Below are 27,160 nucleotides of genomic sequence, written 5' to 3' on the forward strand. Positions count from 1 at the left end.
CCATGGAAATTCCCTACAGTGCTTCAGACCTCCCTCATTCCATAGACACAATGGATTTTGACTTTTTTCCTGGGATTGGATGTTGGAATCACCTCCTTTTATTGGTCCTATTGCCCAGACTGCTTAGCCTTGGCTGGCAAAAATCCCTCTTTTCTTTTAGGCTGAGCTTAAGTAGTGTCCTAGGAATTTTGCTGTGGCCTGGTGATGGAATGTGGCCTGGAATATCCAAATTTTTTTTCATTTCTTCCCGATACTTCACTGTCAACCCGCAGAGAAATGGAAGGTGCTCATTTTATTCTGTTTAAACCAGTAAAAATGCATTTATGGTGCTTTGTAGTGTGGCAGCAGCTGTGATGACTTTGGCATGGCAGAAGATCAAGTGCCCTGAGAAAAAACTTCCTTCTAAATCCAGGATGGATGGATGGGTGGATTTGGCAAGGGAATTTTTTCCAGGGTGCATTAGAAGTGCAAAACGCAGCCCTAAGGAGTCATGGGAACAGGGCTTGGCTTCCTGCGGGATATTCTTGGTTCCAGGTGTGTCTTTTCTTCCCAGGGAGATCCCGGACCAGCTGGACCACAAGGAGACAAAGGAATCCCAGGAGAAAAAGGGGAGAAGGTGATGACCTTGCACTTCCTGTAGGGATAAAAGGATTTCTTTTGTTGTGGCGACCAAGGAAACTCTGGGGAAGATGGGATTTCTCCCCAAGTCATCCATCCAGGAATCCAGGGGGAGCCTTCCATGTAGAGAAATCCAAAGCTCCTGGAAAGGAAATCAGGGAGGGACTCAATGCTCCGCTCCCTGGTTGTCCCTGCGGATGGAAATACCTTGGATCTGCTCTGGCTTTTCCTGCTCTGTGGAGATTTCTCAGATGAGCTCGGAAAAGCTGCCCTGGCAAGACCCTGTATGCCTTTGTTTTTTCAGGGAAGTCCAGGATTTGGAATTCCTGGCCAGCCTGGGCTAAAGGGAGACATTGGTGACAGGGTGAGTGGGACAGTGGCGTGGGTGTGGAATGGGAAGGGCTCAGGGGACAAACCGGGAGGTTTAGGGACAAAATCTCTCCATCACCTCCATGGATTTGTTGGCCTTCACCTCTGAGGAGATGAGCGCTGGGGAGGTGACAAGGAGCAGGGTTGGTGACCCTGGGGAGGTCTGGGGCGGTGGGGTCATGAGCTCTGTCCTCCACAGTTGGGTGCAAAGGCAGGACTGCCCCAAAATGTAGAGAATTCCTCAGGACTGGAGGAAAACACGGACGGTCAATGCTCAACTGGTGATTCGGTGGACAGAATCCAATCTTGGTGAACAGAATCCAAGGAAGTCCCATTTCCAATGATTTCCTGTCCTGAAAGTCACCTTAGGCTTTATCTTCCTGACTTTTGTGTCTAAGGAGGTTCTGGTGGCTCCCATGGGAGTTGGCTGATGCCCAGGAAGGATTGGGTTAATCCCTTCTCCAGGGACATTCACAGTCCCATTCATTTTAAACCAGCAAAAATTGGCAAATCCCAATATTATGGATGAGTATCCTTGGGAGAGGGGTGGGAAGCCCAAAATAGTGATGGTTTCAAAGTGGGGGAGACGGGAAGTTCCAGACAGGGTGTGCTTGGAGCAGCCCCTTCTGGGACATTCCCGGTTTTCCCCTTCTCTGATTTTAGCTGCTGACACCGGGAATTATCTTACCTGTGTCATTCCTTCTGTTTCTGCAGGGAAATGTGGGATTGTCTGGGAAGCCAGGTCAGAAGGTGAGTCCATGGAAAGCTTTGTTCCCTGTGAGGGTGGGGAGGCCCTGGAATGGAATTCCCAGAGCAGCTGTGGCTGCCCCTGGATCCCTGGCAGTGTCCAAAGCCAGGCTGGACATTGGGGCTTGGAGCAGCCTGGGACAGTGGAAGGTGTCCCTGCCCAGGCAGGGGGTGGAACCAAGTGGTCTTGGAGGTTTCTTCCAACATCTTTTATCAGGCCTTAAAAAAATTCCTGCTAATCCTCACTAGCAGGATTTTTCCCAGGAAAAGTTCAAAACCAGTCAAGAAATTTCTGGAAAAGATCCCAGCTGTGGCATTTGTTCACTTCAGTCTCACTGTGGGCATTCCTCAAACAGGGATCTCCCCAGGCTTGGCTGGAGGAGGTTTTGGATTTGGGAATTGTTCCACAGATCAGTGAATGGAATATTTCGGCTGGATCAGCTTCCTGGGCAGGGAGAAATGGGATGGCACAAGAGAAAAATGGGATGCATCCAAGCCAGGAGGTGTTAACGAGATGTGCTAATGAGGTTGCAAAGTGCAGGCAGCAAAAGGTGTTTGGGGTTGGGAGAAGGCCTGGGGAGGCCGTGTCACAAACTTCCCAGATTTCATGGAATATTCTGAGCTGGGAGAGACCCACAAGGGTCATCCAACCCAACTCTTAAGGAAATGGGATCAAACCCACGACCTTGTGGGACAAACATCAAACAGAGCACATGAGGACCCATCCATGAGAGCTCAGCTGATTTAACTGGGAATAAAAACTAGAATATGGAATGGGAACTGATCCTGTGTCCAAGCCTGGATCCATCTCGAGTCTCTGCTAATTTAGAGGTGGAGAACCTCAACAGATTCTGGCCTGAGTGAATTCCAGGGATGACGGTGGAGTCAGGATGGATGAGGTTAGAGCTGGATGCTTTCCAGCCCAATAATCCCATAAAAATAATAATACTATAAGTAAATAAATTGAAACACTATAAATATAGATTATTAAATAAATCACAGTCAAATAAATATCAATAATAGAAATCCTACAATCCCAGCCCTTCGTAGCACAGGGTAAATGCTCTGAGCCCAAACCTCATCCAGGAGTGTGGAAGCAACTCCATGACCATGGATGTGCTGCTGGAACCTGCCCCTCAATGTCTGAAATGGGAATGCAAAATAGGAGTGTGACAAGTCTTGTTTCCTTTAGGGGGAGAGAGGTGAACCGGGATTCCCTGGAAAACCAGGAGAGGCCGGGCTGAGAGGAAAAGATGTAAGTAAAGGCAGGATCCAGGGGGATGGAGCTGCTGCTGCCTTGGGAATAACCAACAATCCCAGTTCTGCCCTGCAGTGACAAGCAGGACAAAGGGACAACATTCCTTGTTATTCAGCATCAGTGCCCAGAGCAGCTGTGGCTGCCCCTGGATCCCTGGCAGTGTCCCAGGCTGGGGCATGGAGCAACCAGGGATAGTGAAAGGTGTCCCTGCCATGGCAGGGGGTGGGATGAGATGATCCCTAAAGTCCTTTACAAGCCAAACCATTCTGGGATTCTTTGATCAGGATTTTTGTCACTGAGTCACATCTGCTTGACATGGATTTAGCACGAGGTACACCCACACCAGCCCTGAGGGGCTCACTTCTGGTTCTGAGCCTCAGATGATCTCAACTTGGAAAGGATCCATAAAAATCATGGAGTTCAAATCCCTACTACTCACAGGACAGCCCGAATAATTCCCTCTTATGGCCAAACGAGGTGGGCCCTCACAAAACCAAGGTGGCCCCTCACAAAAACCAAGGTGGCCCCTCACAAAAACCAAGGTGGCCCCTCACAAAACCAAGGTGGCCCCTCACAAAAACAAGCTGGCCCCTCACAAAAACATCCTGACTGGGTTCTGGAAATCTCTCCTGACCCCAGTGAAGAGCTTCCTCAGCTCCAAGGCCTGGGTTGATCCCTGCACATGGAATAGGATCCCTATTAATAGTTCCCTCCTCTTGGGATCAAACAAGGTGGGCCCTCACAAAATCATCCTGATGGCTTCTGGAAAACTGGATTTTTGTACACTGAGCTTGATGGCGCCTGGTCTGGAATATCCCTGTGGTCAGTTTGGAATATCCCTGTGGTCAGTTTGGGTCACCTGTCCTGGCTCTGTCTCCTCCCAGCCTCCCATGAATTCCCAACTTGGCTCCTGGAAAACCTCACCTGACCACAGTCAGTGAAGAGCTTTCTGCAGCTCCAAGGGCTGGCTTGATCCCTGGACATCAGGTGGGATAGGATCACCCAGGGAAATCTTGGAAAAAAAGGAAGCGGCTGCATTCCAACAGCCCTGACTTCGGAGTCGTGATTCCAGGACAAGAACTTTGAATTTCAGCAGGAAATGATGGTGAAAAACTTTTGCATTGTAGGGAGAACCAGGGAAGAAAGGCTCCTCTGGGACCTAGGTAATCCCGCCCCTTCCCGAGGCACCAGGAAAACAGCAGCTGGAAAATGAAACCCTTGGATTTGTCCTGGAGTTGATCCCTGCTCATTTTATTTCCTGTTTATTTGTTCCCTTAAACGAGACTGTGGAGAATCCTCTTCATCCTTATTTTATCTTGGATTTCCCATTCCAAAAGGCTGGAACAGAAAGGCTGTGAAAGAACTCAAGTCTAACTTTTTTTTCTGGGAGATGCAGAAGACAAAGTGCCTCTAATGGAATCCCAGAATATCCTGCGTTGGAAGGGACCCACGAGGATCATCTCCTGGCCCTGCACAGGACACTCCAGCAATCCCACCCTGCCCCTGAGAGCGTTATCCAAACATTCCTGGAGCTCAGAACAGTGGGATTTGGTGGCAATCCCCTCATCCTACCCCTACATTTAAATATTCCAGCCACCCCACACCTTGTGCCCTTTTCTCCTCGTTTATGGGAATGCTGTAAAACACCATCCCTAATTTAAGACATCCCAGATATCCCAAAACCTGCCTCTATCCCAGTTTTCCAAGCATTAAGCAGTGCCAAAGAGATTTCACCTCCATTAGAGCCCCTGGAATGGGTGATGGACTCGCTTGTCTCCCTTGAAACCATTTCCTCCAGGTGTAAGTGCAATAAAATTCCCGTTGCTTGATGGACTTGGAAAGCTGCTCCTCTCTTTTAGGGAGAAGCTGGAGTCCCTGGAGAGCCAGGAGTGAGAGGAATCAGGGTAATAATTCCATTTTTCTCACTATTATTATCATTTCGTGCCCTGGAGAGTGTTGGGGCTGCTCTGATTCCCTTCCCCATCCCAATGGGAGCCCTCACTTGGAAACATCCACTTCCAAAGATTCCTTTCCTGTGGGAAAAATAACATTTTCCTCGCTATTTTCCTTTTCTGAGCTTCTTGTGCTCTATTTGTTGTTTTTCCTGTCGATCTCTTCTTGCAGGGTCCTCCTGGACTCCCAGGGCGACCTGGAGAGCAGGGAATGAAAGGAGATCCAGGAGAACCCGGGAAGGACGTAAGGAATCCCTGAAGGAGCAGCTGGGGGAGGGTGGATTTGGGGAGAGCTTTTATTTATTCCCAGCATTATAAATAAATAATATTTATTTATTCAGATCGGGGTTGGATGGATCCAGCACAGATGGATAAATCCAGCAGAGATGGATTCGCTCCATCCTTTTTTCATCCCCGTGGGAAAAAAAATCAGGGAAAATATTACCAAGTTTCTCATGGCTTTACCTAAATCCTATTTGGGAGATTCCCAAAAATATCAAAGCAGCTCCTCACCCTTCTCCCACCCTTCTCCCTGTGGCCATCTTAACAAGAATTGGGAATTTAAATTTGTCATTTAATTATTTCATTTACTTTCTTTAATGATTTATTTTCTTTCATTATTGAATTTATTCTATTTAATTATTCCATTTATTTGATTTAATTATTTGATTTGTTTTTAATTTTATTTATTGCTGCTGTTTATTTGGTGGGGACAGAGGAGAACACAAGGCAGAGCAGCAATTCCTGGGATATTTCTTTGTGCTGGGAGGAAAAACTCATTCCCAGACTTCCAAAGGGTGTCTTTGGATGGATCCTTTGCAGCCAGTCCTGCCAAATTCCTGATTTACCTGCAGGACTCATGTCCTGAGTCACAGGAAAAGTGGGATTGGGAGAAAAGCAGGGAATATCCCCATGAATCCGTCAGCCCAAAACAGATCCAATCCCAGGCTTTCCCAAAGAAATGATGTTGCTTCCTCAGCCAAGATGTGGTGGCAGGGAAATAAAGGCAAAATTAGGGTTGCAAAAGAGGTAGTTCCGTTATTCCAGATGGGATAGCAATGGAAAAAGGAAAAGCAGGAGAACTCCCAGGAACAAGAGCCCTTCTGGAGGTCAAGCTTCAAGTGAAGAGCAGAATTGCTCCAAATTTACCTTAAAAATGGGAATTAGGGAGACACAAGAAGGGGTTGGTTGGTCCCTCAGGAAAAGGTGGAGTTAGTGTGGGATCAGCGCACAGGAAATGGGAATTTTACAGGGGAGCTAACACATTCCTGCTGCTTTTCAGGGAGATCCTGGGAAGGACGGCCTGAGAGGTGAAAGGGGCCCCCCAGGCCCAAAGGTAGGTCCTGAGTCCATGGGGACATTTTTGTGGTGGTGCCACCACCTCGAGCAGGTCAGAGAGGAGGAAAACGCAGATCAGGTCTCCTCTGAATCCCCAAAAGTTCAGGATTTTGAAGCAGAGCTCCTGGGGTGGGCTCAGGAACTCGTGGTCACACTGGGGCCATGGTCCCACATCTCCATGGAACTTCTTTAGGAAGGAGCTTCTTCAGGAGTCAAACAGGATAAATTTCCAGGATGTTCACAGATGGTTCCTTCCTTTCCTCCTCCTGCAAGTTGAAGAGCACATGGAAAGGGGTGGAAGGAGGAATGCCTTCAGATCCCACACGTCCAAGATCTTTAAAGGTGGGAACAACTCCTTCCTTAATGGAGAGGAAAATGCTGCAGGAAGCAGCACCAGGACAGGGAGATCTCCTGGCTGCCACGAGATCCAGACCTTTGGAAAAGCAAGGATTTATCCAGGGCATGGGCATCCCAAGTTCTCCCTGGCACACCTTGGCTGGAGATGCCACTGGGGCCTTCCTGGTGCCCTTCATTCCACCGGAATCTGTCGATGCCGAAGCCGGATTTCAGTGAAATGAAGCCCCTCAGAGAGGCAGCTCAGCCCCACCTCAGCAGATGTTCCTCACCCCAGGAGCCTCCAGGCTGGACCTCCCAAACCCCTGCGGCTCATCCACGATTCCATCTGTGCACGATCCAAAATCTCCCACCTGGAGATGGAATTCCATCACTGTGACCTCCTGTGGGAGCCCATCCCGCTGGAGATGTTGGACCCAGCCACGTGTGGGGCCACCAGCACCATGGCCACCTCCAGAAGGGACCACCAACCAAGGGGACACCTTGGCTGTTGTCCTCCTTGGTGTCCTCTGCACTGGTGGCACCGAGGGACCTCAAAAACCTTTCCTTTTCCACACTTTGTCCATGGGCAAGAGGTGGAGAAGGGGATGGAGCAAAGCTCTGGCCCAAACCTCACTTGGATGCTGCTCGTGGGCCAAACTTTCCCTACAAAATGCAGCTGTGCCTGTGTCCTCTGGAGGAGGGAAGGAGCCCATGGAGCAGGGTGGGATTCAAACCCCTAAATGGGATTTATCAGGGATTACGAAGCAGGCTGGTGGCAGAGGAAGGGTCACATGTGGGATTATTCCCCTTCCTCTTCTTGCTCGTCCTGGAGATAATGACGGAATTAATGAGTTGATCTCGTTTATTCCAAGGGAGAACCCGGCCCACCAGGAAAAGGAGTGGAAATGAAGGTAAATAAATCAAAATTTAATTCCATATAAATGTTGGAAGCACCTCCCTCTCTGTCGGGGATTGGGATGGCCGAGGGGACCCAATCTGTGTCCCTTTGGCCATCAGCCACCTCCAGGAGAAACTTCCTGGAGAGCAGAGGGGGAGAAGTTGGGACCCTTCTTTCCCCTTGCAGGACCTGGAGAGGCTTTTTGAAGTGTATGGGATCAAGGTAGGAGATCCTTTGCCCTTCCTCCTGACCACGGCTTTTCCATCTCTTCTCTCTGGAATTCTGGAGGTGACATTTGCTGCCCCAGAACTCCCAGGAAGGTTCATTCCATTTCCTTCTCCAGGTTTTATTTAAATATTTCTGGGACAGTTTTTCTGCTGCCGTTTTATGGGGTGGGTGGTGGCTTTGAGGCCCCCATGACAGCAACACTTGGGCCTTAAAGCTCCTCTAATTCCAACCTCAACACCTTCCACCATCCCAGGTTGCTCTAAACCCCATCCAGCCTGGCCTTGGACACTTCCAGGGATCCAGGGGCAGCCACAGCTGCTCTGGGAATTCCATTCCAGCACCTCCCCACCCTCCCAGCCAAAAATTCCTTCCCAATATCCAACCTCAATCTTCTTCCAGTTTAAAACCTTTTTCCCCATGTCCTATCCCCATCTTCCCATGGAAAAAACCACTCTCCCTCTTTTTAAAGTCCCCTTGAAGTCCTAAAAAAGCCACAAATGTGGGGTTTTTATTTAGGATGGGGAGAGACCCCACAAAAGCTCCACGGATCAACTCCTTGATCCCAAACCTGTATTTAAACCATCCCTCAGCTGTCCCTGCCCTGTGAGTCCTTGGGAATCCATCATTCCTTGGTTTTGGGGTGGCTGCTCTTGGATTGTCACGTGTTGGGGACAGGAGGGTGGCACTGGGCTGCCTTACTGGTGTGCACTGGTTCCAGCTGGCGCTGCTGAGGGACCTCTCCAACGCGATGCTGCGGGATGGGCTGGATGGGCTCCTGTGGCACCGGGGTGGCTCTGGGACAAGCGAAACTTCCGGGGAAAACCAGGCAGCCGTGCCTGTCACCGTGAGTAGTGCCACCTGCCAGGGGTGACGGACCTCCAGGGAACGAGGGAGGTGGGAATGAGCCACCAAAGGCGTCAGGGTCACCTCTGTCATCGAGCAGGTCACGGTGGCTTCAGAGAGGCTATGGCTGGCACTGGGGTCTTCGGGACAAAGGGATGGAAATGATTGATTTTTTTAATTGGAGTAAAGGAATCAGTCAAGCTTTGTTGTCCATAGAGGCCATTCCCAAAGCCACCAAAGTGTCCTTGTGCCCTCTGGGGGCTTTTGGAGTGGTGGGAGTGGGGCTGGAAGCACCAAAAGGGGTCCTGAGTGGGATCTCAACGGCAAAAGGGATCCCAGGGAGGGAGGAGGATTCTTTGGAAGGGAAGTTTGGATGTGGCTGGCAAGGAATTGCTGCCCAGTCACCCCATCCTGGGTCAGAAATGTCACCAAGTGGGACAGAGGGTGCTGGAGAAAGTCGGAATGAAGCCACCAGGATCCAGCTCCTCACGGGTGTGGATCCTGGGAGCTCAGGGCTGTCCCTGTCACACCAATCCCTTGTTTTGGTGTCACAGGATCCACTGGTGTCCGACACTTCCCACCGTGTCCCGGCCGGCACCGAGGTGACAGGAGGACAGAGCCTGGAGCTGGAGGTTCCGGAGGTGTCACAGTCTGGAGCATTCCCTGAGGTGAAAAGAAACAGCAGGAAAGATGAAATTGGGATTTTTACTGTGTCCAGCTCTGGGCTCTTCCAGTCAGGACGGACACGGAGCGTGTCCAGGGAAGGGAACGGAGCTGGGAAGGGGCTGGAGCAGCTGAGGGAGCTGGGAAAGGGGCTCAGGCTGGAGCAAAGGAGGCTCCGGGGGGACCTTGTGGCTCTGCACAAGTCCCTGACAGGAGGGGGCAGCCGGGGGGGTCGGGCTCTGCTCCCAGGGAACAGGGACAGGAGAGAGGGAACGGCCTCAGGCTGGGCCAGGGGAGGCTCAGGGTGGGCATCAGCAGGAATTTCCTCATGGAAAGGGAGCTCAGGCCTTGGCAGGGGCTGCCCAGGGAGGTTTGGAGTGCCCATCCCTGCAGGTGTCCAAGGAATTCCTGGATGTGGCACTGAGGGCTCTGGGCTGGGGACAAGGTGGGCATCGGGCACAGCTGGGACTCGATGGTCCTGGAATTCCTGTCCATCCTGGGATTCTGTGGATTGTCTCCTGCCCTGGCAGGGATGTATCCAATCCTGCTCTCAGGATTGATTGGGATTGTCCATGCTGGGACTGCCAGAGCTCCAGGAGCGTTTGGACAACACTCCCAGGTTGGGATTATTGGGATGTCCTGAGCAGGGCCAGGAGCTGGACTGGATGATCCTGGTGGGTCCCTTCCCACTCAGGACATTCCATGATTCTGTGACTCCAGAGGCCTCATTTGGAGTATCCAGACTAATTCCAGCCACCTGCATCCTGATTAACAGCTCCTGTTTATGGGAATTCAGAATTTATCCACAATTTTAAGGTGTCTCTCCATGCTGGACTTCCTGTTGGAGGCATCTCCTGGGCTTTTTTCTCCCTCAGTGGCTGGATCAGGATGATCCAATTCCTCAGAGACTTGGACAAGGTGGGACAGGATGCCCCCCCTCAGCCCCAGGCTCCTCCCATGTCCTCAGGTTTTTCCCAGATTTTTCCAAACTGGATTAGGGCATTTTAGGGGCTTAAGAGGGGAGGTTTGCACCAAAAGACCCAATCCTGAAGCCAGCAAAAGTTGGGATTTGGGATACAGAGGCCCCAAAACTATCTCTGTTGAGCTTTGGGAGCCCAACCCAAACTGGAAAATAGGATTTGGGACCACTGGAGCATCCCTCCATCCCCCAGGGAATCCTTCCTTTTCCATTGGTGCCAACTGGATGGATGCAAAGGAGTTACAATTCCCAGAGCTTGATCACTGGAATTTTGAGGTTTGCCCCTGTTTTAATGGGAAGCTGAGCTGGAGAAAGGATGGGGATGCATGGATCAGTGTCAGGGTTTGGGAAAGGCTCCTGCTGTCCATCTTTTCCGCTTTTTCTGGGAATTAATGGAATTTTGTCGGCATTTATCCATTCCCCTCTGCAGAGCTTGGCTGTGCCCCCACCACATCCAGATGATCCGCAGGGAAACCATTCCCTGGAGCTCCTCCAGCCCTTGGAGGAGAGGCTGGAGGGACAACCTCAGCAGGACACCAGCCAGGTATGTTTTTCCAAGGATTTCAGACCAGTGATGGACTGGAAGGGACTGGGATGCAGATCTGAGTGCTGGGACAGCTTCTCCAAATCCCTGGAAAATGCCAGAGCTCCTGGAAAGGGCAGGATGGGAGTGAGGAAAAGCCCTTGGGAAATGTTTTGGTGGTTAATTCCGCATTTTTGGGGGGACAGGGGGGTAAAAACCCAGGATGATCCCTTTTTATCTGATCCCATCTGGCCACGCCATCCGTCCATTATTTGGGATTGGCTGACTGAAGAGTTGATGATTCCCAAGACTTTTAAAACAGGGATAATGCACACTCCAAACAGGGAATCCAAAATATGCTCCCTACAAGAGATTTCCTTTTCCTTCCCACTTTCCATGGATGTCTCAGGATATTCCACAGATATTCCAGGCTATTCCTGCTGTGCTCTGGAGCATCCAACTCATTTAAAGGGGAGGATTTTAGGGTTTAAGGAGGAATTTGGGGATTTTCTCTGATCCCTAAAATCCCATTTCCCTCTGTTTTCCTGCTCTCCTGGGCAGAGATTCCCATCCCAAGTCCTGCTCCAGAGCCAAGCACCAAACCCAGCACCCTCCAGTTTGGACATCTTTGTATCCCTATGGAATTCTTGGGAATACCCAGAGGCAGGACAGCAACAGCTTTAAAACGTGAAGGGGAAAATCCCTTGGATATTTCCTTGGAGCTGCAGGAACAGCATCAGCAAGGAGATTTTTAGGGATGGCAGTAAGGAAGGGAATAACTCCAGGTGGGAAGACCCTGCTCCAGGAAATCCCGCTCTGGTTTATCCAGTTTGCCGAACACTTCCCATCCCTTTATCCATGCCCTGGCTCGGGAATGAATTCCAGGATTAATCACGGAGCTGGAATTAACGGTGGCTCAGCAGCCACGAGAGGGCTCCCGGCTCAAACACAAAAACCTGGAGTGGGAATTGCAGCTCTGGAGACTCTGGGATGTGCCAGGAGCATCCATGGGCTCTGCTTTTCCTCCTGGATGCCCCAATGCCATTTGCTGGGAATGGTGAAGCTGGAGAAGCACCGAGGATGGAGCCCAAATCCCTTGGGTTTTAGGATCATGGAATGGTTTGGGATGGAGGGGATCTGGAAAATCATCTCATTCCATCCCCTCCCACTGTCCCAGGCTGCTCCAGCCCCAATGTCCAGCCTGGCCTTGGACACTGCCAGGGATCCAGGGATCCACCCAGCCCCAGCTGCTCTGGGAATTCCATTCCAGCCCCTGCCCACCCTCCCAGCCAGCAATTCCCAATTCCCAATCTCCCATCCAGCCCTGCCCTCTGGCACTGGGAAGCCATTCCCTGGCTCCTGTCCCTCCATGCCTTGGCCCCAGTCCCTCTGCAGCTCTCCTGGAGCCCCTTCAGGCCCTGCAAGGGGCTCTCAGCTCTCCCTGGATCCTTCCCTTCTCCAGGGGAACATTCCCAGCTCTCCCAGCCTGGCTCCAGAGCAGGGGGGCTGCAGCCCTGGGAACTGCTCCATGGATTCCTCTGGAATCTCTCCAGCAGCTCCACTGGTGTCTCCAATAATCCCAATTTTCTCAGGAGCTTTATAAACATAGAACAAGTCCCACAGATTTTTTAGGACACTCCAAACCGCCTTAGCAGGATGGGATCTGCATCCCAAGGATGTTTTCCTTGCTTGCATTTGGAGCAAAATCCCTTAGGAGGAGGGAACAGCAGATTCCAAAGGCAGGGAAAGAGCTGCAGCCCCTCTTTCCCTGTGCTCCCACATCCTGGAGATGCCAAGGAGGGAATGGAGCCGGTTTTCCTGCTGGTTTTCCTGCCTTTTTTCGTGCCGGTTTTCCAGGCAGCAGCAGCAGGAATCACGAAATTTCCACCTGTTCCAAGGTTCATGGAGCCTGGAATAGCCCAGGAGCTCCTCCCCCAGGAGCAATTCCTGGCAGGAGTTAATTGGAAGCAAAGGAAGCACTGGGAAGAGCAGGATGAGCCCTGATCCACGTGTCCGGAGCAGGGCTGGATACTCATCCATGGCTGAGCCGCTGCTTTGGGATTATGGGATCATCCCAAAAAATTCCTGCTCCTCCACCCCCCAGCTCCCCTGGATTTAAACTTATCCCTTTCCAGAGTTAATTAGGATAAACCCCCCTCATCTCCATGTGGATAAACCCACAATTGCTTCATTTTCCTCCCTGGAATCTTGGCTTTTCCCTATTTCTCCCTTTCCTTTTTTTTGCAGGAATATTTTGGTTTTTCCTCTCCCTTTTATTTACGTTTTTCTCTTTCCTCTCCTCGTTTCCTCCGATCCTTTCCTCCTTCTCTCCTTTTCTCCCTTCCCTCTTTTCCTTCCTTTTTTTTTTTTCCCCTGCCAGCAGCAAATCATTCCTTGAGCAAGCAGCAGCTTCCCAATTTTTCTTGGAGGCGCCTCATTCCGGGAGCAGGAAACGGCCAAAATTATGGAATTAAAGGAGCCTCATTACCCCCAGCAATTCCCTGTAAATGGGATCCCAGGGCACATTCCAAACCTCAGCCAGGCAGCCTCTGGAATCTCTGGAATCACCTCCATGAGGATTTATGTGAATGAGAAGCATTTTAGAGCCATTCCCAAGGAAATGAGCCCAGGAAGGAGGGATGGGAAAATCCATCCCATGGTGCCATCCCTGGGAGATTTTCCCTCCCTTATCCCAAAAAAACCACCCTGGATTGGTCATCCCCACATCACCCATCCCTCTTTTATCCCTTTTTCCCTCATCTTCTTCCAGGAAAGAATTCCAGTTTTAATTGGCTCCAAATTGTTGGGTTTTTTTTTTTCCTTGTGAGCCAGGAATTTGCTGGGTTCGTTATCCATGAGGCAGAATTATCCCGTGGTTTGTTAAAATCCAGGAAAACAGGAATTATCATCCCTGGAAACCTCACAGAGCTGCACTCACCAACATTCCCTGGAAGTTGAGGATTTACTTTCCCTGCTTAAACCATCTCAAAATCCCAGCCTGTGAAATGAATGGAGATGAATCCAGATCTTCGTTCCTACCAAAAAAAAGTGGGAATATCCCTAAATAACTCCACCACATCCTGATTTTTCCTTCTCCTTCTCATGCTCCCAGAAGATTTCAGGACTTTTAAGGCAAAAAAAATCAATTTTTGCTTTCAGATCCAAATATTCCCCAAATATCTGGCACAGGGAATAATTGCTGGGAATATTCTTGATAGGAATATTCTCATTTTTCCAGTGGATCATTTCCCACTGCTGATATGGAAAAGAAGGAACAATTTAGGCGCCAGCTCAGGAATTATTTCCTTTACTTTGTGTGCCTTAAATATTCCTGGCTTATTCCAATTGGATATTCCAGGTGCAATAAACACGGAGTTGCCTGGGAATGGCTGGAGTAGGGAGGGATTTCGAGTTCCAAGCTGGAATTTTTTCGGTGGGGTTTTATTGCTTTGGAATGGCCGTGGATTCGTGGCCTGGTGATAAGCTGGAAAAAGGAATCATGGAATTCTTAAGGTTGGAAAAGATCATTTTGGTTTATTGGTATTGATATTGATTTTTATAATTGGGATTTCATGGAATCACGGAAGGGGTTGGGAGAGATCCTCAATCCCATCCAATTCCATGGGCAGGGACACCTCCCGCTATCCCAGGTTGCTCCAAGCCCCATCCAACATCACCTTGGACACTTCCAGGGATGGGGAATCCACTGGGAAACCTTTCCCAGGGCCTCCTCATTCCCTGGGTATGGAATTTTTTCCTCCCATCCAATCCAATTGTCTCCCCTGTTGGTTTGAAACCAGTCCTTGTCCATGGATTGGGTGCTCTGCTTCCCTTCCCACAGGAAAACGGGAATTCCAGCAATGGCTCCGCAATCCCAAGGCACAGATCCAGGAGATCTCCCAGGCATGAGAGACACTCCATAAAGATCCCATTCCAAAGCCATCCCTGTGATGCAGGAGGAAGCAGTGACCCTTCCCTGGTGGCTCCAGCACCGGCTCATCCCCCCGGTGCTCCGGGAGCTCGGAAATTCCCATCTGGATCCACGGTGAGCGATGGAAGTGCATCCCTCTTTTCCCACCCGGGCAAGGACACAATGAATGTGGAAATTTAGGGGTAAATATCCATAAATAAAGCAGGAAAGAGCTGCTGCAGGAGCGTTTTTCATGGACAAACAGCTCCTTCTCCATGTATTTATGCAGGGAAGTGAGGGAAGGGAAGAACCTGGTTTTGGGGGAAAACAGAACAACTGGAATTCCCCTTGGAATGTCGAAGATATTCCCATGTGGGGGTGGTTATAAACCTGCCCATTCCTGACACACCTGGACAATTCCAGGGATCTTTGACACAAGATCCCAGAAATAGGAAAAAAAGTGGATTTTTATAAAATTTAAGAGCAAAAATTCCCATTCCCAGGAGTTAAGGATGGAAAATTTGGGATGGTTTTCCCACAAATGGATTTCTTTGAAAGCAGGGAGTGACCCTCACCCTGCATTCCCAAAAGGAATAGGAATGAGAGGAGCTCATCCACACCTTTTCCAAAGCCCTCCAGGAATTCCGGGGTTAAAATGGGCTGTTGCCAGAAGTCTGGAATGCCTCAGGAATTTCTCAGGAATTCCTTGGTCCTGGCAGCTCCCAGATGTCCCATCCAGGCTGGAGCAGATCAGGAGCCTGGAGGTCACCCCAAGGATCCTGGTGATCCCTGGAAACCCCCAGCTTCCCTCTGGGATTCCCCCCTTGCTTCCTCACATCCCGTTCCTCAGGGCTGTCTTTTCCATGGCTCAGGGAAAAGTTTTTCCAGCTGCTCCCACACTTCCCTCTCCTCTTTTTGAATCCAAGGCACATCCAGGCCCTCATCATCCGAGGAGAATTAAGGTGTGGAATTCCTCCTGTCCTGCTCTTATCCCAGGGAGGAGGCAGCTGCTCCTTTCTCCCATCCCATCCCATCCCATCCCATGGGTCTCATCCCATCCCACAGATCCCATCCCATCCCACGGATCCCAGCCCATCCCATCCCACAGATCCCATCCCGTCCCGTCCCGTCCCATCCCATCCCATGGATCCCAGCCCATCCCACCCCATGGATCCCATCCATCCCATCCCATCCCATCCCATCCCATCCCATCCCATCCCATCCCATTTTTCCCTTGCAGAAGGACAGAAGTGGCCCAGCTGATCCCTTCTCCCACAGCCCAAAGGTCAGTGCTTTTCCCCCTTTTTCATGCACATTCCCGGGATAATGATCCATTTTCCCAGAGCTGTCTCACTTTTTGGAAACTGAGGAATCACAGGAAAAAATCAGGAAATTCAGGATGGAATCAACAGTTTTGCCATTGGCATGAGCGGAAATTCCAGGATGGAATCTTTCACGGCTGATGCAAACATGGAATTTGTGTTTTGGGAATCCTCAGTCAGTTCAGCCTCTGCAGATTCCTCCAGTCTCCTTCAAATCCATGGAATTCTTTAACATCTGCAGTATCCTGGGATAAGGAAACCCTCAATTTGTCGCTTCTCCCTGCCTTTCGCTCCAGGGATTTGTGCTTTTCCCTCTGCACTCCCACTGCTCAGGATAGGACATTCCCAATCTATTCTGGGAATGCAAGTGCTGGAAATCAGGGATTCCCCCACGGATATTTGCCAAAAGCTGAAGCAGGAACCAGAGCAGCACCCCCCTGCTCCAAAGAGGGAAGGGAAAATTCCTTGGAATCATGAATGTTTGGGATTAAAGGGATTGCCGGTTGTTTTCCAGGGAGAAATGGGAGCTCCTGGAGCCCGTGGAGACAAAGGAGAAAAGGTAGGGATGGGGTTTTCCAAGCTGATCCTTTGAAACCAGAATTCCCTGTGCTGAAAGGGTCTGGAAAGGGGAAGGCAGTTGGGAATATGCTTATGGAGAGGACATTCCGATCCAATGGAAACTGGGATTGGCACATTCCCACCTTTATCCCTGAACCTTCCTGGGGGTTTTGTTCCCCACTTCCGGCAGTTTTCCCATACAAAGGATTAAAGGTTGGATTTCGTGATTTTTGAGGACTTTTCCGACCCAAATGATGGAATTATTGTATTCTACAATTCCAGAAATTCACGGGAATTCCCAATGTTCATTTTCTGCTAGATAAGCTAAGATAAGATGATAAGATAAAATAAAATAAGCTAAGATTTACTTTCCCTGCTTAAACCATCTCAAAATCCCAGCCCGTGAAATGAATGGAGATGAATCCAGATCTTCGTTCCTACCAAAAAAAAAAGTGGGAATATCCCTAAATAACTCCACCACATCCCGATTTTTCCTTCTCCTTCTCGTGCTCCCGAAAGATTTCAGGACTTCTAAGGCAAATAAATTCAATTTTTGCTTTCAGATCCAAATATTCCCCAAATATTTGGGGACTAAATATTTTGGGAATTAAAAGAGGGGATGGACAAGGAAAATCCAGCCCTGGCACGAGGATAGGGATGAAAAAAAGGCCACCAAAAACCTCATTTCATGGCCACTTTGGGCCGGGAAAATTTCTAGGGAGCAGATGGCAGATCCAGCGGGATGGGGCATGGAATTTCGGGAGAAAGGGAGGGTTGGGAAAAGGCAGAATCCCATGGGGAATTTTGGATGCAATCCTGGGAAAAGGGAGGAAAAGAGGGAAGAAAAGTGGCTGGGAGGGGAATTTTGTCTTGCAGGGACAGCCTGGGGACGTGGGAGAACCTGGAGAGAAGGTGAGTGCTGGAATCAGCTCCAAGGGTTTTTAAGGAATCTTCTCCAAGAGGAGCCTGGGTGGGGTTGGATCCAATCCCAACCCTGGAATATCAGTGGATGAAGTCGAAGGAATTACAGAGCTGGGGTTGAACCTTTGTCCAACAGGATTAATGAGGGCAAACCAAAAAGATGGATATAAAAATTAATTCTTTATTAATAATTCATACTTCATTAATAAATAATACAATAACTAAACAGATTCTTAATAAGTATTAACAATAAATTAATCATAATTAATTATTAATAGAAAAACAATTTACTAATGATTAATTGCTAAATATTCATTAATGATAATTACTAGATAATTATTGTCTGGTTATTTATGAATAAATATTATTAATGGGTAATTATTAAGAAGAAATTATTAATAAATAATTAGACAAAAATATCTTTCTTAATCAGGATTATTCATTATAGAGAAGCTGAAATTCCCAGGATAAGACAGAACAGTGCATGATACCACCATTAATTAATTAATTTAATGAATTAATAATTAATTATTTAAAAGCAATTATATCAAAATTAGCCCCAAAACCCAAATAATGGAAGTAGAGGTTGATGTCACTCACCCAGACAATGACCTGATGTCCCCTCTCATCCCATCACTGATTTCCTTGGAATTAGGGCGTTTTCCCAGGATTTTTCCCCACATTCCAGGCAGAGAATCCCTGGAAATCTCTGTCTCAGGGGTGACAATTCCATGACCTCGGATCCCTCTCTTCGTTCCACAGGGCACCAAGGGAGACCGAGGGGAAGAAGGTCAAAAGGTAAAGTTGGCACCAGCCAGGGGGGCGTTTTCCTCCTTTTCCCATATCCCACATTCCCACCTCGGGATCAGTGTCCAGGTCACTCCTGAGGAGTGGCCAGAGCTGGCTGGGGACCAGGAGGAGGTTCCAGGAGGAGATTCCAGGGGGAGACTCCAGGAGGAGATTCCAGGAGGATCACATGGACAGGCCACCTCGGGGATGAGTAACGCCAGGGAATGGGTCTGACCCAGAGTCCTGGGATACCATTCCCGGCCGTATTCCTGCTCCCTCTTTTCCAAAGCTGATTCCCAGCAGCTTTGTGTCTCCAGCTCAGATCATCCAGAGGAGATGAGAGTTCTGTAGGAACCCTTGGAATGGGATCAGCTCTGTGGGATTTCAGCTGGATCTCCATGAAACAGCATGAACAAATTCTCCCTGTCCTGGGTTCACACTGGAAGGAGAATTCCTGATTTTTCCTGACTTTCCTTTCCCAGGGAGAACCAGGAATTGGGTTCAGAGGTCCCATCGGCCAGGCTGGGCCACCAGGATTTAAGGTATGGTTGAATCTCGCTTGGATTTTTTTCCGTGGATTTTCCTCTTTGTCATTCTGGTTTTCCACTGCTGGATGTGGAGCATGGAAGTGCCTGGAAAGAGAAAGCACTGAAATCATCCTGGAAAAGCAGGAGAAGGATTTGGGAGAGAGGGAATGCTCTGTGTCCTCCAAAGGGCCATTTCAGAGGGAGATCCTGAGGATAAATATCATGGAATCATGGAATGGTTTGGGCTGAGCTCTCTGCAATCAGCAGGGACATCCTCAGGCTGGGAAAAAAAAAATCCAGGGAATTGTGGGCTCAGCAGGAATGAGTTCCAGGGATCCCTGGGATGTTGGAATTCACCTCAGGTCAGGAGCTAAAGGCTCTCTCCTTGTTTAGCCATGGAAAAGCCCTTTCATCACCAAAACTCGGGAAGAAAAGACATCCCAAAGTTCAGTGACAATTCCTCCAGCCCTTGGATCTCCTCATGGATCAGGGCTGGAAGCGCTGTCCCAAATTCCGTGGTCATGAGAATTCAAGGAGACATCCCAGCTTTTCTCCAGGACCTTTAGAAGGACAGGAGATCCCACCCAATATCCCAATTCCTTGTGATTCCCTCACCAGGGTGAGCCAGGGGCCCCGGGACCTCCAGGAGCTCAGGGCATCCAAGGAATTCGCGGCAACGCCGGCACTCCCGGATCCCAGGGGGACAGAGGGGCTCCGGGTGTGCCCGGAATTCCAGGACAGAAGGTGAGGGGACACCATGGGGTGTTTGTCACCTCAGGGTGACCACAGTGAGCCAACTGTCTATGCCAGGTGGATCCTGTGGGTCAAGCTCCCACAATTCCAGGTCTTCCTGAGCCTGGAGATTGTCAGGGAAGTGGGAACAAATCCCGGTTGGAAAAGGGAAGGTAGCGGGAATGATTAGAACAGTGGGATGGTCCTCAGGTTCCAAAAGAAAGGAGTGGAGCTCCCAGAAAGTTGTTCTTCCTGGGAATTTGATGAGGTGACTGGAAAGGAAAGGAGTGGCCGTAGCACGGGGATGGCAGCACGGAATTTTTGGGGTCATTGATCCCTGGGAAAAGAGGGAGGAATCCCAGAATCTCAGGATCACTGAAGTTGGGAAAGCCTTCCAAGGTCACCGAGCCCAACCCGTGACCAATCCCCAGTGAGTGCAACCTCCAGGAATTCCTTGGACACCTCCATGGGGACTCCAGACTTCCCTGGGCAGCCCCTGCCAATGCCTGGTAACCCTTTCCATGAGGAAATTCCTGCCACTGCAGGGAACACCTGGATCACCATCTCCTGCTTTTTGTCTGGATCAGGGAAATCAGGAGCTTTCCCATCCGTGTGTTCTCCTCTCAAAGGGTTTTTGTTTTCCAGGGGGAACATGGGAGGAGAGGCCGGAATGGATTTCCTGGGCCTGTGGGACCATCGGGATCCCCAGGAAAAGAGGTGGATTTGACATATTCCCTGTGCCTTTTGGGAGGGATGGATGAGGGATCTGGGCTGGATGGGCTTTCCTGCTCTGGAATGTTGGGATAGGAGAGCACTGAGCACTTCCAAAGGAAATCCTCCCTTTTATTTTGTTCTCCTTTTCCAGGGAATTCCCGGGACACCTGGACCCAAAGGGAACAAGGTCAGTGCCACGCTCCCAGGAAGGTCCCAAGCTGAGATCCTGAGATGGGAATGGGACAAATCCCTGCTTTCCTCTGGCTCCTCATGCCTGACCCCGTCCTTCTTCATCCCATTCCACCCTCACTCCCTTCTTCCCATGGTTGCTGGAGCCCCCTCCAGAGAGAACAGCAGAAAATCCATGGAATTGAGTCTCTTGAGTCTTCCTTGGACTTCAATCCTGGCCAAACTAATCAGGAATTGGGTGGTGTGGTGTCCCTGCTCCGAGTGACACCTCCGGAATTCTCTGCTTTCCAGGGAGAAGTTGGCGTTGGAGCCGCTGGCCCGAGAGGTCCCCGTGGATTCCCTGGCTCTAGGGTAGGTCCATCCATAAATATTCCAGGCTTGGATTCCTGCAGCTTCCAGCCCCCTCTGGAAGCAGCTTTATCCCTCACCTCCCACCCACCCATCCCAGAAATTCCTGAAGGGTTTCACGCAGCAAAATTCCCTTTTCCTTGTGCTCCTCAGAAGTTTTGGTCTCCTTCCGGCAAAGACGGAGTCGGAATCGGAGGCTGTGTTTCAATTTGCTGCTCCTGTGGCTGTTCCACAAATAAATTGGGAATTTATGGCCCAATCCATTGGGACAAATTCCCCACCTGCTGTTGGATGAGGCCCAGGAGGCAAAACATTCCCTGAGAATGTCAACAGCTGTGGGTAAATCCTGCTGGAGCTTCATTAGCCAAAGGAAATGATGGAATAATGTTTCTGCTCTTCTGACTCCGGCATAAATCTAAATCCCGGGATCTCAGGTTGCCTTGGATTTCTATGGAAGATCTAAATTTGGCCTCAATTAATTTGGAATTTGGACAATTCCTGAGGTTCAAAGGCAGGCGAGTCTTGCGGGAAGGCCAGGAAAGGTCTCCGTGGATCCTCCAGCGCAGCTCTTTCATCCCAATCCATAAGAGCGCAGGGCCCCTAATCCTGATGGAGGGATGAAGAGGTTGGACAACTCCTTTGGACACAGGGAGACAGGGAATTCCGCCTGCTCCATTCCAAACGTTGGGATGCTTTGTGGATTTGGGATTCCCTGTGTGCCAGCGGCCATCCCTGCCCCTCTCCATCCCCCAGGGTGACGAGGGCATCGTGGGAATGCGGGGTCCCCCTGGAATGATGGTGAGTGTTCCGCTATCCCGGAAAACCGCGGCTCCACGGCTCCCAAAATCCCCACGAGCCATGAGAGGAATACAATGGGATTCTTCCAGTGGGAAATAGAGATTTGGGAACCTGAATTCCGATGGGATGAGGGAGTGGAAATCCTGTGAATTCCTTCATGTCCTTGGCCATTTGGGTGACTCATCCCAAGGTTTGGAGGCCCTCCTGGAATATCAATCCCTCCCTGCTGTTGTCAGTTCTGTGGGAAATTTGGGAATTCCAGGGCAGGAATTTCAGGCTCTTGTTCTGCTGGAGGGGGCTGAGTCAGGGGAGACACAAAGCGCAGCAGGAATTTGGATGAACTCCTTATTAGATAGTAATTAATTATTATTTATTCAGCTGTTATTTTTCATGGAATGACAAGAAAGAGGATTTTTTTATAAGGATGCGGAGCAATAGGAAAAGGGGGAATGGCTTTAAACCGGAATAGGGCAGGGATAGATGGGATATTGGGAAGAAATTCTTCCCTGTGAGGGTGGGGAGGCCCTGGCATAGAATTCCCAGAAAAATGCCCCATCCCTGGAAGTGTCCAAGGCCAGGTTGGGTGAGGCCTGGAGCACCCTGGGGTAGTGGAAGGTGTCCATGCAGATGGAAATTCCCATCTTCCTGCATATTCCTGGGAATTTTGCAAACAGCGATGACCACGATGGATTTTCCCCTCTCCAAATGCGCTTCCCATCCTCGCTTGGCCTCCAGGGGCTCTGGAGATCCTCATCAAGGATCCACCTCCACCTTGGAGGAATCTCCTGGAGCTTTTCCTTGATGCCGAGGGTCCAGAAATCCCAGTGGGATTCTCGAAATGAGGGAATCCGGCTGAATTGATCCATCTGCCAGGAGATCCTGGTGGTGGGCAGAGGATTGAAGCAGGAGCTCCTGTGCTGCTTCTTCCAGCTGTTTTTCCATGCTGGAGCCCATCCCTGGAAGCAGCTCTGCCTTTGGGTGGAGGCTGCTCTTCCCAAACTTTCCCACCTTCCCATTTTCCTCCTGTTATTGTGGATCCTCACTTTTTTTTTTTTTTATGGCATTTTCCAGGGTCCAAAAGGCTTCCCAGGAGTGAAAGGCCAAAGAGTAAGAGCTGATATCTTATCTCCCACTCTTATCTACAACCCTTATCTTATCTACATCTCTTATCCACACGGTGCCCTGCTGTTGGGGGGAGCAGCTGCCCCTGTAAAACCAGTGCGAATAATCCCAGGATCAGCCTTTGGGAATAACCCCAGGATCTCCTGGGAATGGGCTGGGAGAGCCCCTGGATCAGCCTTTGGGAATAACCCCAGGATCTCCTGGGAATGGGCTGGGAGAGCCCCTGGATCAGCCTTTGGGAATAACCCCAGGATCTCCTGGGAATGGGCTGGGAGAGCCCCTGGATCAGCCTTTGGGAATAATCCCAGGATCTCCTGGGAATGGGCTGGGAGAGCCCCTGGATCAGCCTTTGGGAATAATCCCAGGATCTCCTGGGAATGGGCTGGGAGAGCCCCTGGATCAGCCTTTGGGAATAATCCCAGGATCTCCTGGGAATGGGCTGGGAGAGCCCCTGGATCAGCCTTTGGGAATAATCCCAGGATCTCCTGGGAATGGGCTGGGAGAGCCCCTGGGTGAGCCTCACGTGCTCTGCACTCCAGCTCCTATTCCACACACATTCCATAAAAAGATTTGAGGGAGAAATTTGGGAAATCCTTCATTTTTCGGGTGCCATCTCCCCCCCTGCGGGATGGAGATGCTGAATCCCGTTGGGATGGGAAATCCAGCAGTAATTCCACATTACGGATGTGCTGAGCCATGGATGGAGTCAGGAAAACCCCCTCAGTCCTTTGGGGTTTCGTTCATTGTCAATGCCATAAATCTGGCCTCAATTAATTTGGAATTTGGACAATTCCTGAGGTTCAAAGGCAGGCGAGTCTTGCGGGAAGGCCAGGAAAGGTCTCCGTGGATCCTCCAGCGCAGCTCTTTCATCCCAATCCATAAGAGCGCAGGGCCCCTAATCCTGATGGAGGGATGAAGAGGTTGGACAACTCCTTTGGACACAGGGAGACAGGGAATTCCACCTGCTCCATTCCAAACGTTGGGATGGCCACAACATTTCGGGGGGAGCCGAGGGTTTTCCAGATTGTCCAGAAGATCTGACTTCCAGCTCCAGGAGATTTTAGCGCCTTGGAGTGGGAATCAGTGGCCTGAGGAACACAGGAGGGAATGAAAGGGAATAATCCATCTCTCTTATTTTTTCTTTTCCTTGGTTTAGGGTGATCGGGGACTTCCGGGACCAAAGGGAGAACGAGTAAGGACATTCCCGATGTTTTGGGGGTTTCCTTTCACTGTGTGGCTCCAAGGAAAGCCTGGATCCATCCTCTCCTTGCTGTGCCTATGAAATGAAGAGGAGACAACTCATGGATTCTCCCCCTCCTTTTTGGGGGGGTCTCCACCAGTTTAAATCCCAGTTTTGGATTCCATCCCTGCACTGGAAACATCTCTCGGAGCGGAGTTTTTGGGATGGATTTGATGGGATCCTCCAAAGCAGCAGCTTAAAAAAAAAAAAAACAACGTAATTTTGGGAACGATTTGCTGGGGCACAAAAATCCTGAATTAAGGCAGGAAGAAAATTCCCCCTGATTTTTGGAATAAGCAGCTGACCCCAAAGCCAACCTCAATTTCCAACAGCCCGAGCCGGCTCCTGGCAGGTAATGGGAAAATAACTCCTCAAGTGCTCCTGGAAAATGCTCCAAAACTGCTGAACTCGTGCCCAGTGTTTTGTTAAGTTCCTTCCTGGCTGGAATGGCTCGTTGGAAAATGAGGTTTGGAAAAGCTCCGGGATGATGATGCCGCCTTTGAGTCACGCAATATTCCGTGATTAAGGCCCATTTGTCTCCGAGGAAGCTCCTCGGGAAAGGAACTCGCTCTGGAGACCAATCAGTTCTTAATTTTCTTCGTGAGGAGGCCTCCAAACTCTTCCCAAGCTGAAGGAATGTGGGATGCATTTTCCAAAGGATGCCTTAAGATAAGGTGGAATCGGAGATAAAACAGGAGCAGGAGGGAAAAATTGGCTTGGGTTTGTTCCACCTGATTGCAGCTTCATTTTCCTTCTCATTCCCCCTGGATCAATGTGGGAATAGCTCTGTGAATCCCAGGGTTTGTGTCCTGGGTTGGATTCAACTGCAGGATTTTTAGTCTCCTTTTTATTCCCAAAATTTGTTGAGCCCCATCCTGCCTCTGTTAGAGAGCTGGGAAGCAGGCATGTGGATTAAACCAGGTGAGGGCTGGATGAAGTGCAAAAAATGCGGGATTTTTGGGAATATTGATGGATGTGTGGTTGGTAAAACCCCGGCAAGGCAGAATTCCTGGATCAGGGAAATTTCCACTGGAGGGACTTGAGTGAAGGGAATCTTTTCCCAAGGGGACACAGCTGCCCCTCAGAAGGTGCCTCATCCCTTTGGAGACACAGCCATCCCTTTTCCAGAGCCGAGGCATTCCTTGGAATAGCCTGGATTCTGCTCCCTGAGGAGCTTGGCAGGGATGTGTCCATGGGGCCCCTGTGTCCCTGTGGCTCTTGGGGGTGACACTTTGGGGGCATCCCAAAGTCCAGGGGTGACCTCAGTGCCACTCCCGTTCCTCAGCTCCAGAAACCAGGACAGATCCATTCCCTGTCCTGCCCATGGCCACTTCCCAAGGCTGGGAAGAGCGGGAAATCCCGATGCCCTGACAAAGCCACGTGGCACTCATGGAATCTGTCCCAGCACGGGCAGCCTGGGATCAGGGATTTGTCCTGTTGTCCATTTCCAGTCAGGAGAAGATCACTGGGATAATTCCAGTGGGCTCCAATGTTTTTGGGGACAGGAGGTCGCTGGGAAACCTCAGGATTTGGAGGTTTCTGGGCGCATTCATGATCCAGCTAATTAAGGGTGATTATCCCTACCAATTAACGTTGTTGTTAATCACTGCATTCCCAGTGGGATCCGTGAGCTCCCGGTGGATCCCATTCCTTGTCTCTCCCTTCTCCAGGGTGAGTCCGTGACCGTTTTCGGACCCCAGGGCTACAAAGGCACCAAAGGAGATCCCGTAAGTTTGACTTTCCAAGCTGTCCCTTCCCCGCTTGGGATCAGCACTGGGAAGCAGCACTTGGATCCAGCTGGATCCTCCCAGGAGAGATGGAAGAATTGGAATCTGCTAATTCCTGGTTTTCCTTTCAGGGCGAGCAGGGACTGCCAGGTTTCGATGGAGACAAAGGCGAGAAGGGAGAGGACGGACCCGTAGGAGAAAAGGTGGGAATTTCCCAAAGCCTGTGGGGAAGGGATGGAGGATGGTGAACAGAATTCCCAGAAAAATTATGGATGCCACAATTTTTTGCCATCCAATTATGGATTCCATCCCTGGAAGTGTCCAAGGCCAGGCTGGACATTGGGGCTTGGAGTAGCTTGGGATAGTGGAAGGTGTCCGTGCCCATGGATGGGATTGGAACTGGATGGTCTTTAAGGTCCCTTCCAACCCAAACCATTCCAGGATTCTCCAGTCTCTGCATCCTCCCTTCCCTGCTGGAAAACATGGACACACCCAACTCTGGCACCAACAGGGAGAGGAGGGGGCTGAGCTGGGCTTGGGAACACCAAACACATCCCATATATCAGGTGTCCCAGTGAGAAAAGTCACCACTGAATTCCCACATCCCCCTCTCCCTCCGGGAGCCATCCCTGCTCCTGGAGCCTTTGGAATGCTCTTGGTAAGGCTTGGATGGCTCCTGTGTCCCTGCTGTGTTCCCTGGGTGGTGGCAGAGCTCCTCCTTCTCCCTCTGCTCCCCAAGAGCTCATCCCAGGTCCCAAGCTGGCCCCGCTTTCCTGGGAGGAATCACGGAATTCTCCCACTCCCAGCTGAGTCACAGCTCCCGTCTCCGTGTCCTACTCATCCCTATTTCCGTATTATGGAAATGGCTTTGGCTTCACAAGCCTGACCCAGGGCTGAATAAATTGAAGCTCCTGCAACAGCAGTGACACATCCAGCTCCTGTTATTTCCCATGGGAAGCTGGATCCCGGTGTAGTCCAGGTGGGAATTGCTTGATCCAAGGTGGGCATCTCCCTTGGGAAGAGGCAGAGCCTGCCCTTTTCTGATCCCGCTGCTCAGGTGCCCAAAGTGAAGGAAACTCTTGGAGATGCTCCTATGGGGATGGGGGGGCTCCTGTGGTTTTAAGTCGGATAAAATTCCATAGATTTCATCTGTCCGGTTGGATTCTGATAAAAAAGAATCCATAAAAAAGAATCCATAAAAAATATTCCATTAAAAAGAATCCATTAAAACTATTCCCTAAAATAACACACAAGCGTCTCCTCTCGGACAAATATCTGGATGACTTCGGACAGAGTGGAATCTCCACCCCCAGTGGGCCCAGCACGGTGTTCTCCTTGATTTTTGGCATGGATACAGCTCATCCCAAGGGTCCAAACCCCCTTCCCTTCCTGCCTTTTTTCCTTCAATCCCCACCACTGGGCGAGGAATCTTTTCCATAACAATTCCCAGAGGTTCCTCCCAAGTCCTTCTGCCACTGGTGGCTTTCTTCCCGAGCCCTGGGATGGAATTT

The 27,160-nt window shown here is 50.2% G+C and overlaps 1 protein-coding gene across 19 annotated transcripts in view; it reads left to right on the top strand.

Annotated features, from left to right (window-relative positions):
* Nucleotides 1-27,160, top strand: part of LOC125325203 (collagen alpha-1(VII) chain-like) — a 93,545-nt gene that overhangs the window by 45,684 nt on the left and 20,701 nt on the right. For 14 of the 19 annotated variants that reach the window (XR_007203232.1, XR_007203233.1, XM_048302028.1 and 11 more), the window contains 28 exons: nucleotides 554-616; nucleotides 923-982; nucleotides 1,702-1,737; nucleotides 2,927-2,989; nucleotides 4,852-4,896; nucleotides 5,117-5,188; nucleotides 6,227-6,280; nucleotides 7,491-7,529; nucleotides 7,703-7,738; nucleotides 8,463-8,588; nucleotides 9,142-9,255; nucleotides 10,660-10,773; nucleotides 14,594-14,797; nucleotides 15,589-15,624; nucleotides 15,903-15,947; nucleotides 16,499-16,543; nucleotides 17,419-17,454; nucleotides 18,226-18,261; nucleotides 18,735-18,794; nucleotides 19,398-19,523; nucleotides 20,157-20,228; nucleotides 20,377-20,412; nucleotides 20,706-20,765; nucleotides 21,516-21,560; nucleotides 22,632-22,667; nucleotides 23,839-23,874; nucleotides 25,593-25,649; nucleotides 25,781-25,852. Coding sequence is in view for 17 of the 19 variants with exons in the window: in XM_048302028.1 (XP_048157985.1) it covers nucleotides 554-616; nucleotides 923-982; nucleotides 1,702-1,737; nucleotides 2,927-2,989; nucleotides 4,852-4,896; nucleotides 5,117-5,188; nucleotides 6,227-6,280; nucleotides 7,491-7,529; nucleotides 7,703-7,738; nucleotides 8,463-8,588; nucleotides 9,142-9,255; nucleotides 10,660-10,773; nucleotides 14,594-14,797; nucleotides 15,589-15,624; nucleotides 15,903-15,947; nucleotides 16,499-16,543; nucleotides 17,419-17,454; nucleotides 18,226-18,261; nucleotides 18,735-18,794; nucleotides 19,398-19,523; nucleotides 20,157-20,228; nucleotides 20,377-20,412; nucleotides 20,706-20,765; nucleotides 21,516-21,560; nucleotides 22,632-22,667; nucleotides 23,839-23,874; nucleotides 25,593-25,649; nucleotides 25,781-25,852 (1,824 nt within the window). In the remaining 2 variants the exon portion in view is untranslated. The remainder of the gene's footprint in view (nucleotides 1-553; nucleotides 617-922; nucleotides 983-1,701; nucleotides 1,738-2,926; nucleotides 2,990-4,851; nucleotides 4,897-5,116; nucleotides 5,189-6,226; nucleotides 6,281-7,490; nucleotides 7,530-7,702; nucleotides 7,739-8,462; nucleotides 8,589-9,141; nucleotides 9,256-10,659; nucleotides 10,774-14,593; nucleotides 14,798-15,588; nucleotides 15,625-15,902; nucleotides 15,948-16,498; nucleotides 16,544-17,418; nucleotides 17,455-18,225; nucleotides 18,262-18,734; nucleotides 18,795-19,397; nucleotides 19,524-20,156; nucleotides 20,229-20,376; nucleotides 20,413-20,705; nucleotides 20,766-21,515; nucleotides 21,561-22,631; nucleotides 22,668-23,838; nucleotides 23,875-25,592; nucleotides 25,650-25,780; nucleotides 25,853-27,160) is intronic. The other 5 variants (XM_048302032.1, XM_048302037.1, XM_048302035.1 and 2 more) reach the window with 5 other exon arrangements.

This window comes from Corvus hawaiiensis, chromosome 4 (genome assembly GCF_020740725.1).
Source record: "Corvus hawaiiensis isolate bCorHaw1 chromosome 4, bCorHaw1.pri.cur, whole genome shotgun sequence".
Lineage (NCBI taxonomy): Eukaryota > Metazoa > Chordata > Aves > Passeriformes > Corvidae > Corvus > Corvus hawaiiensis.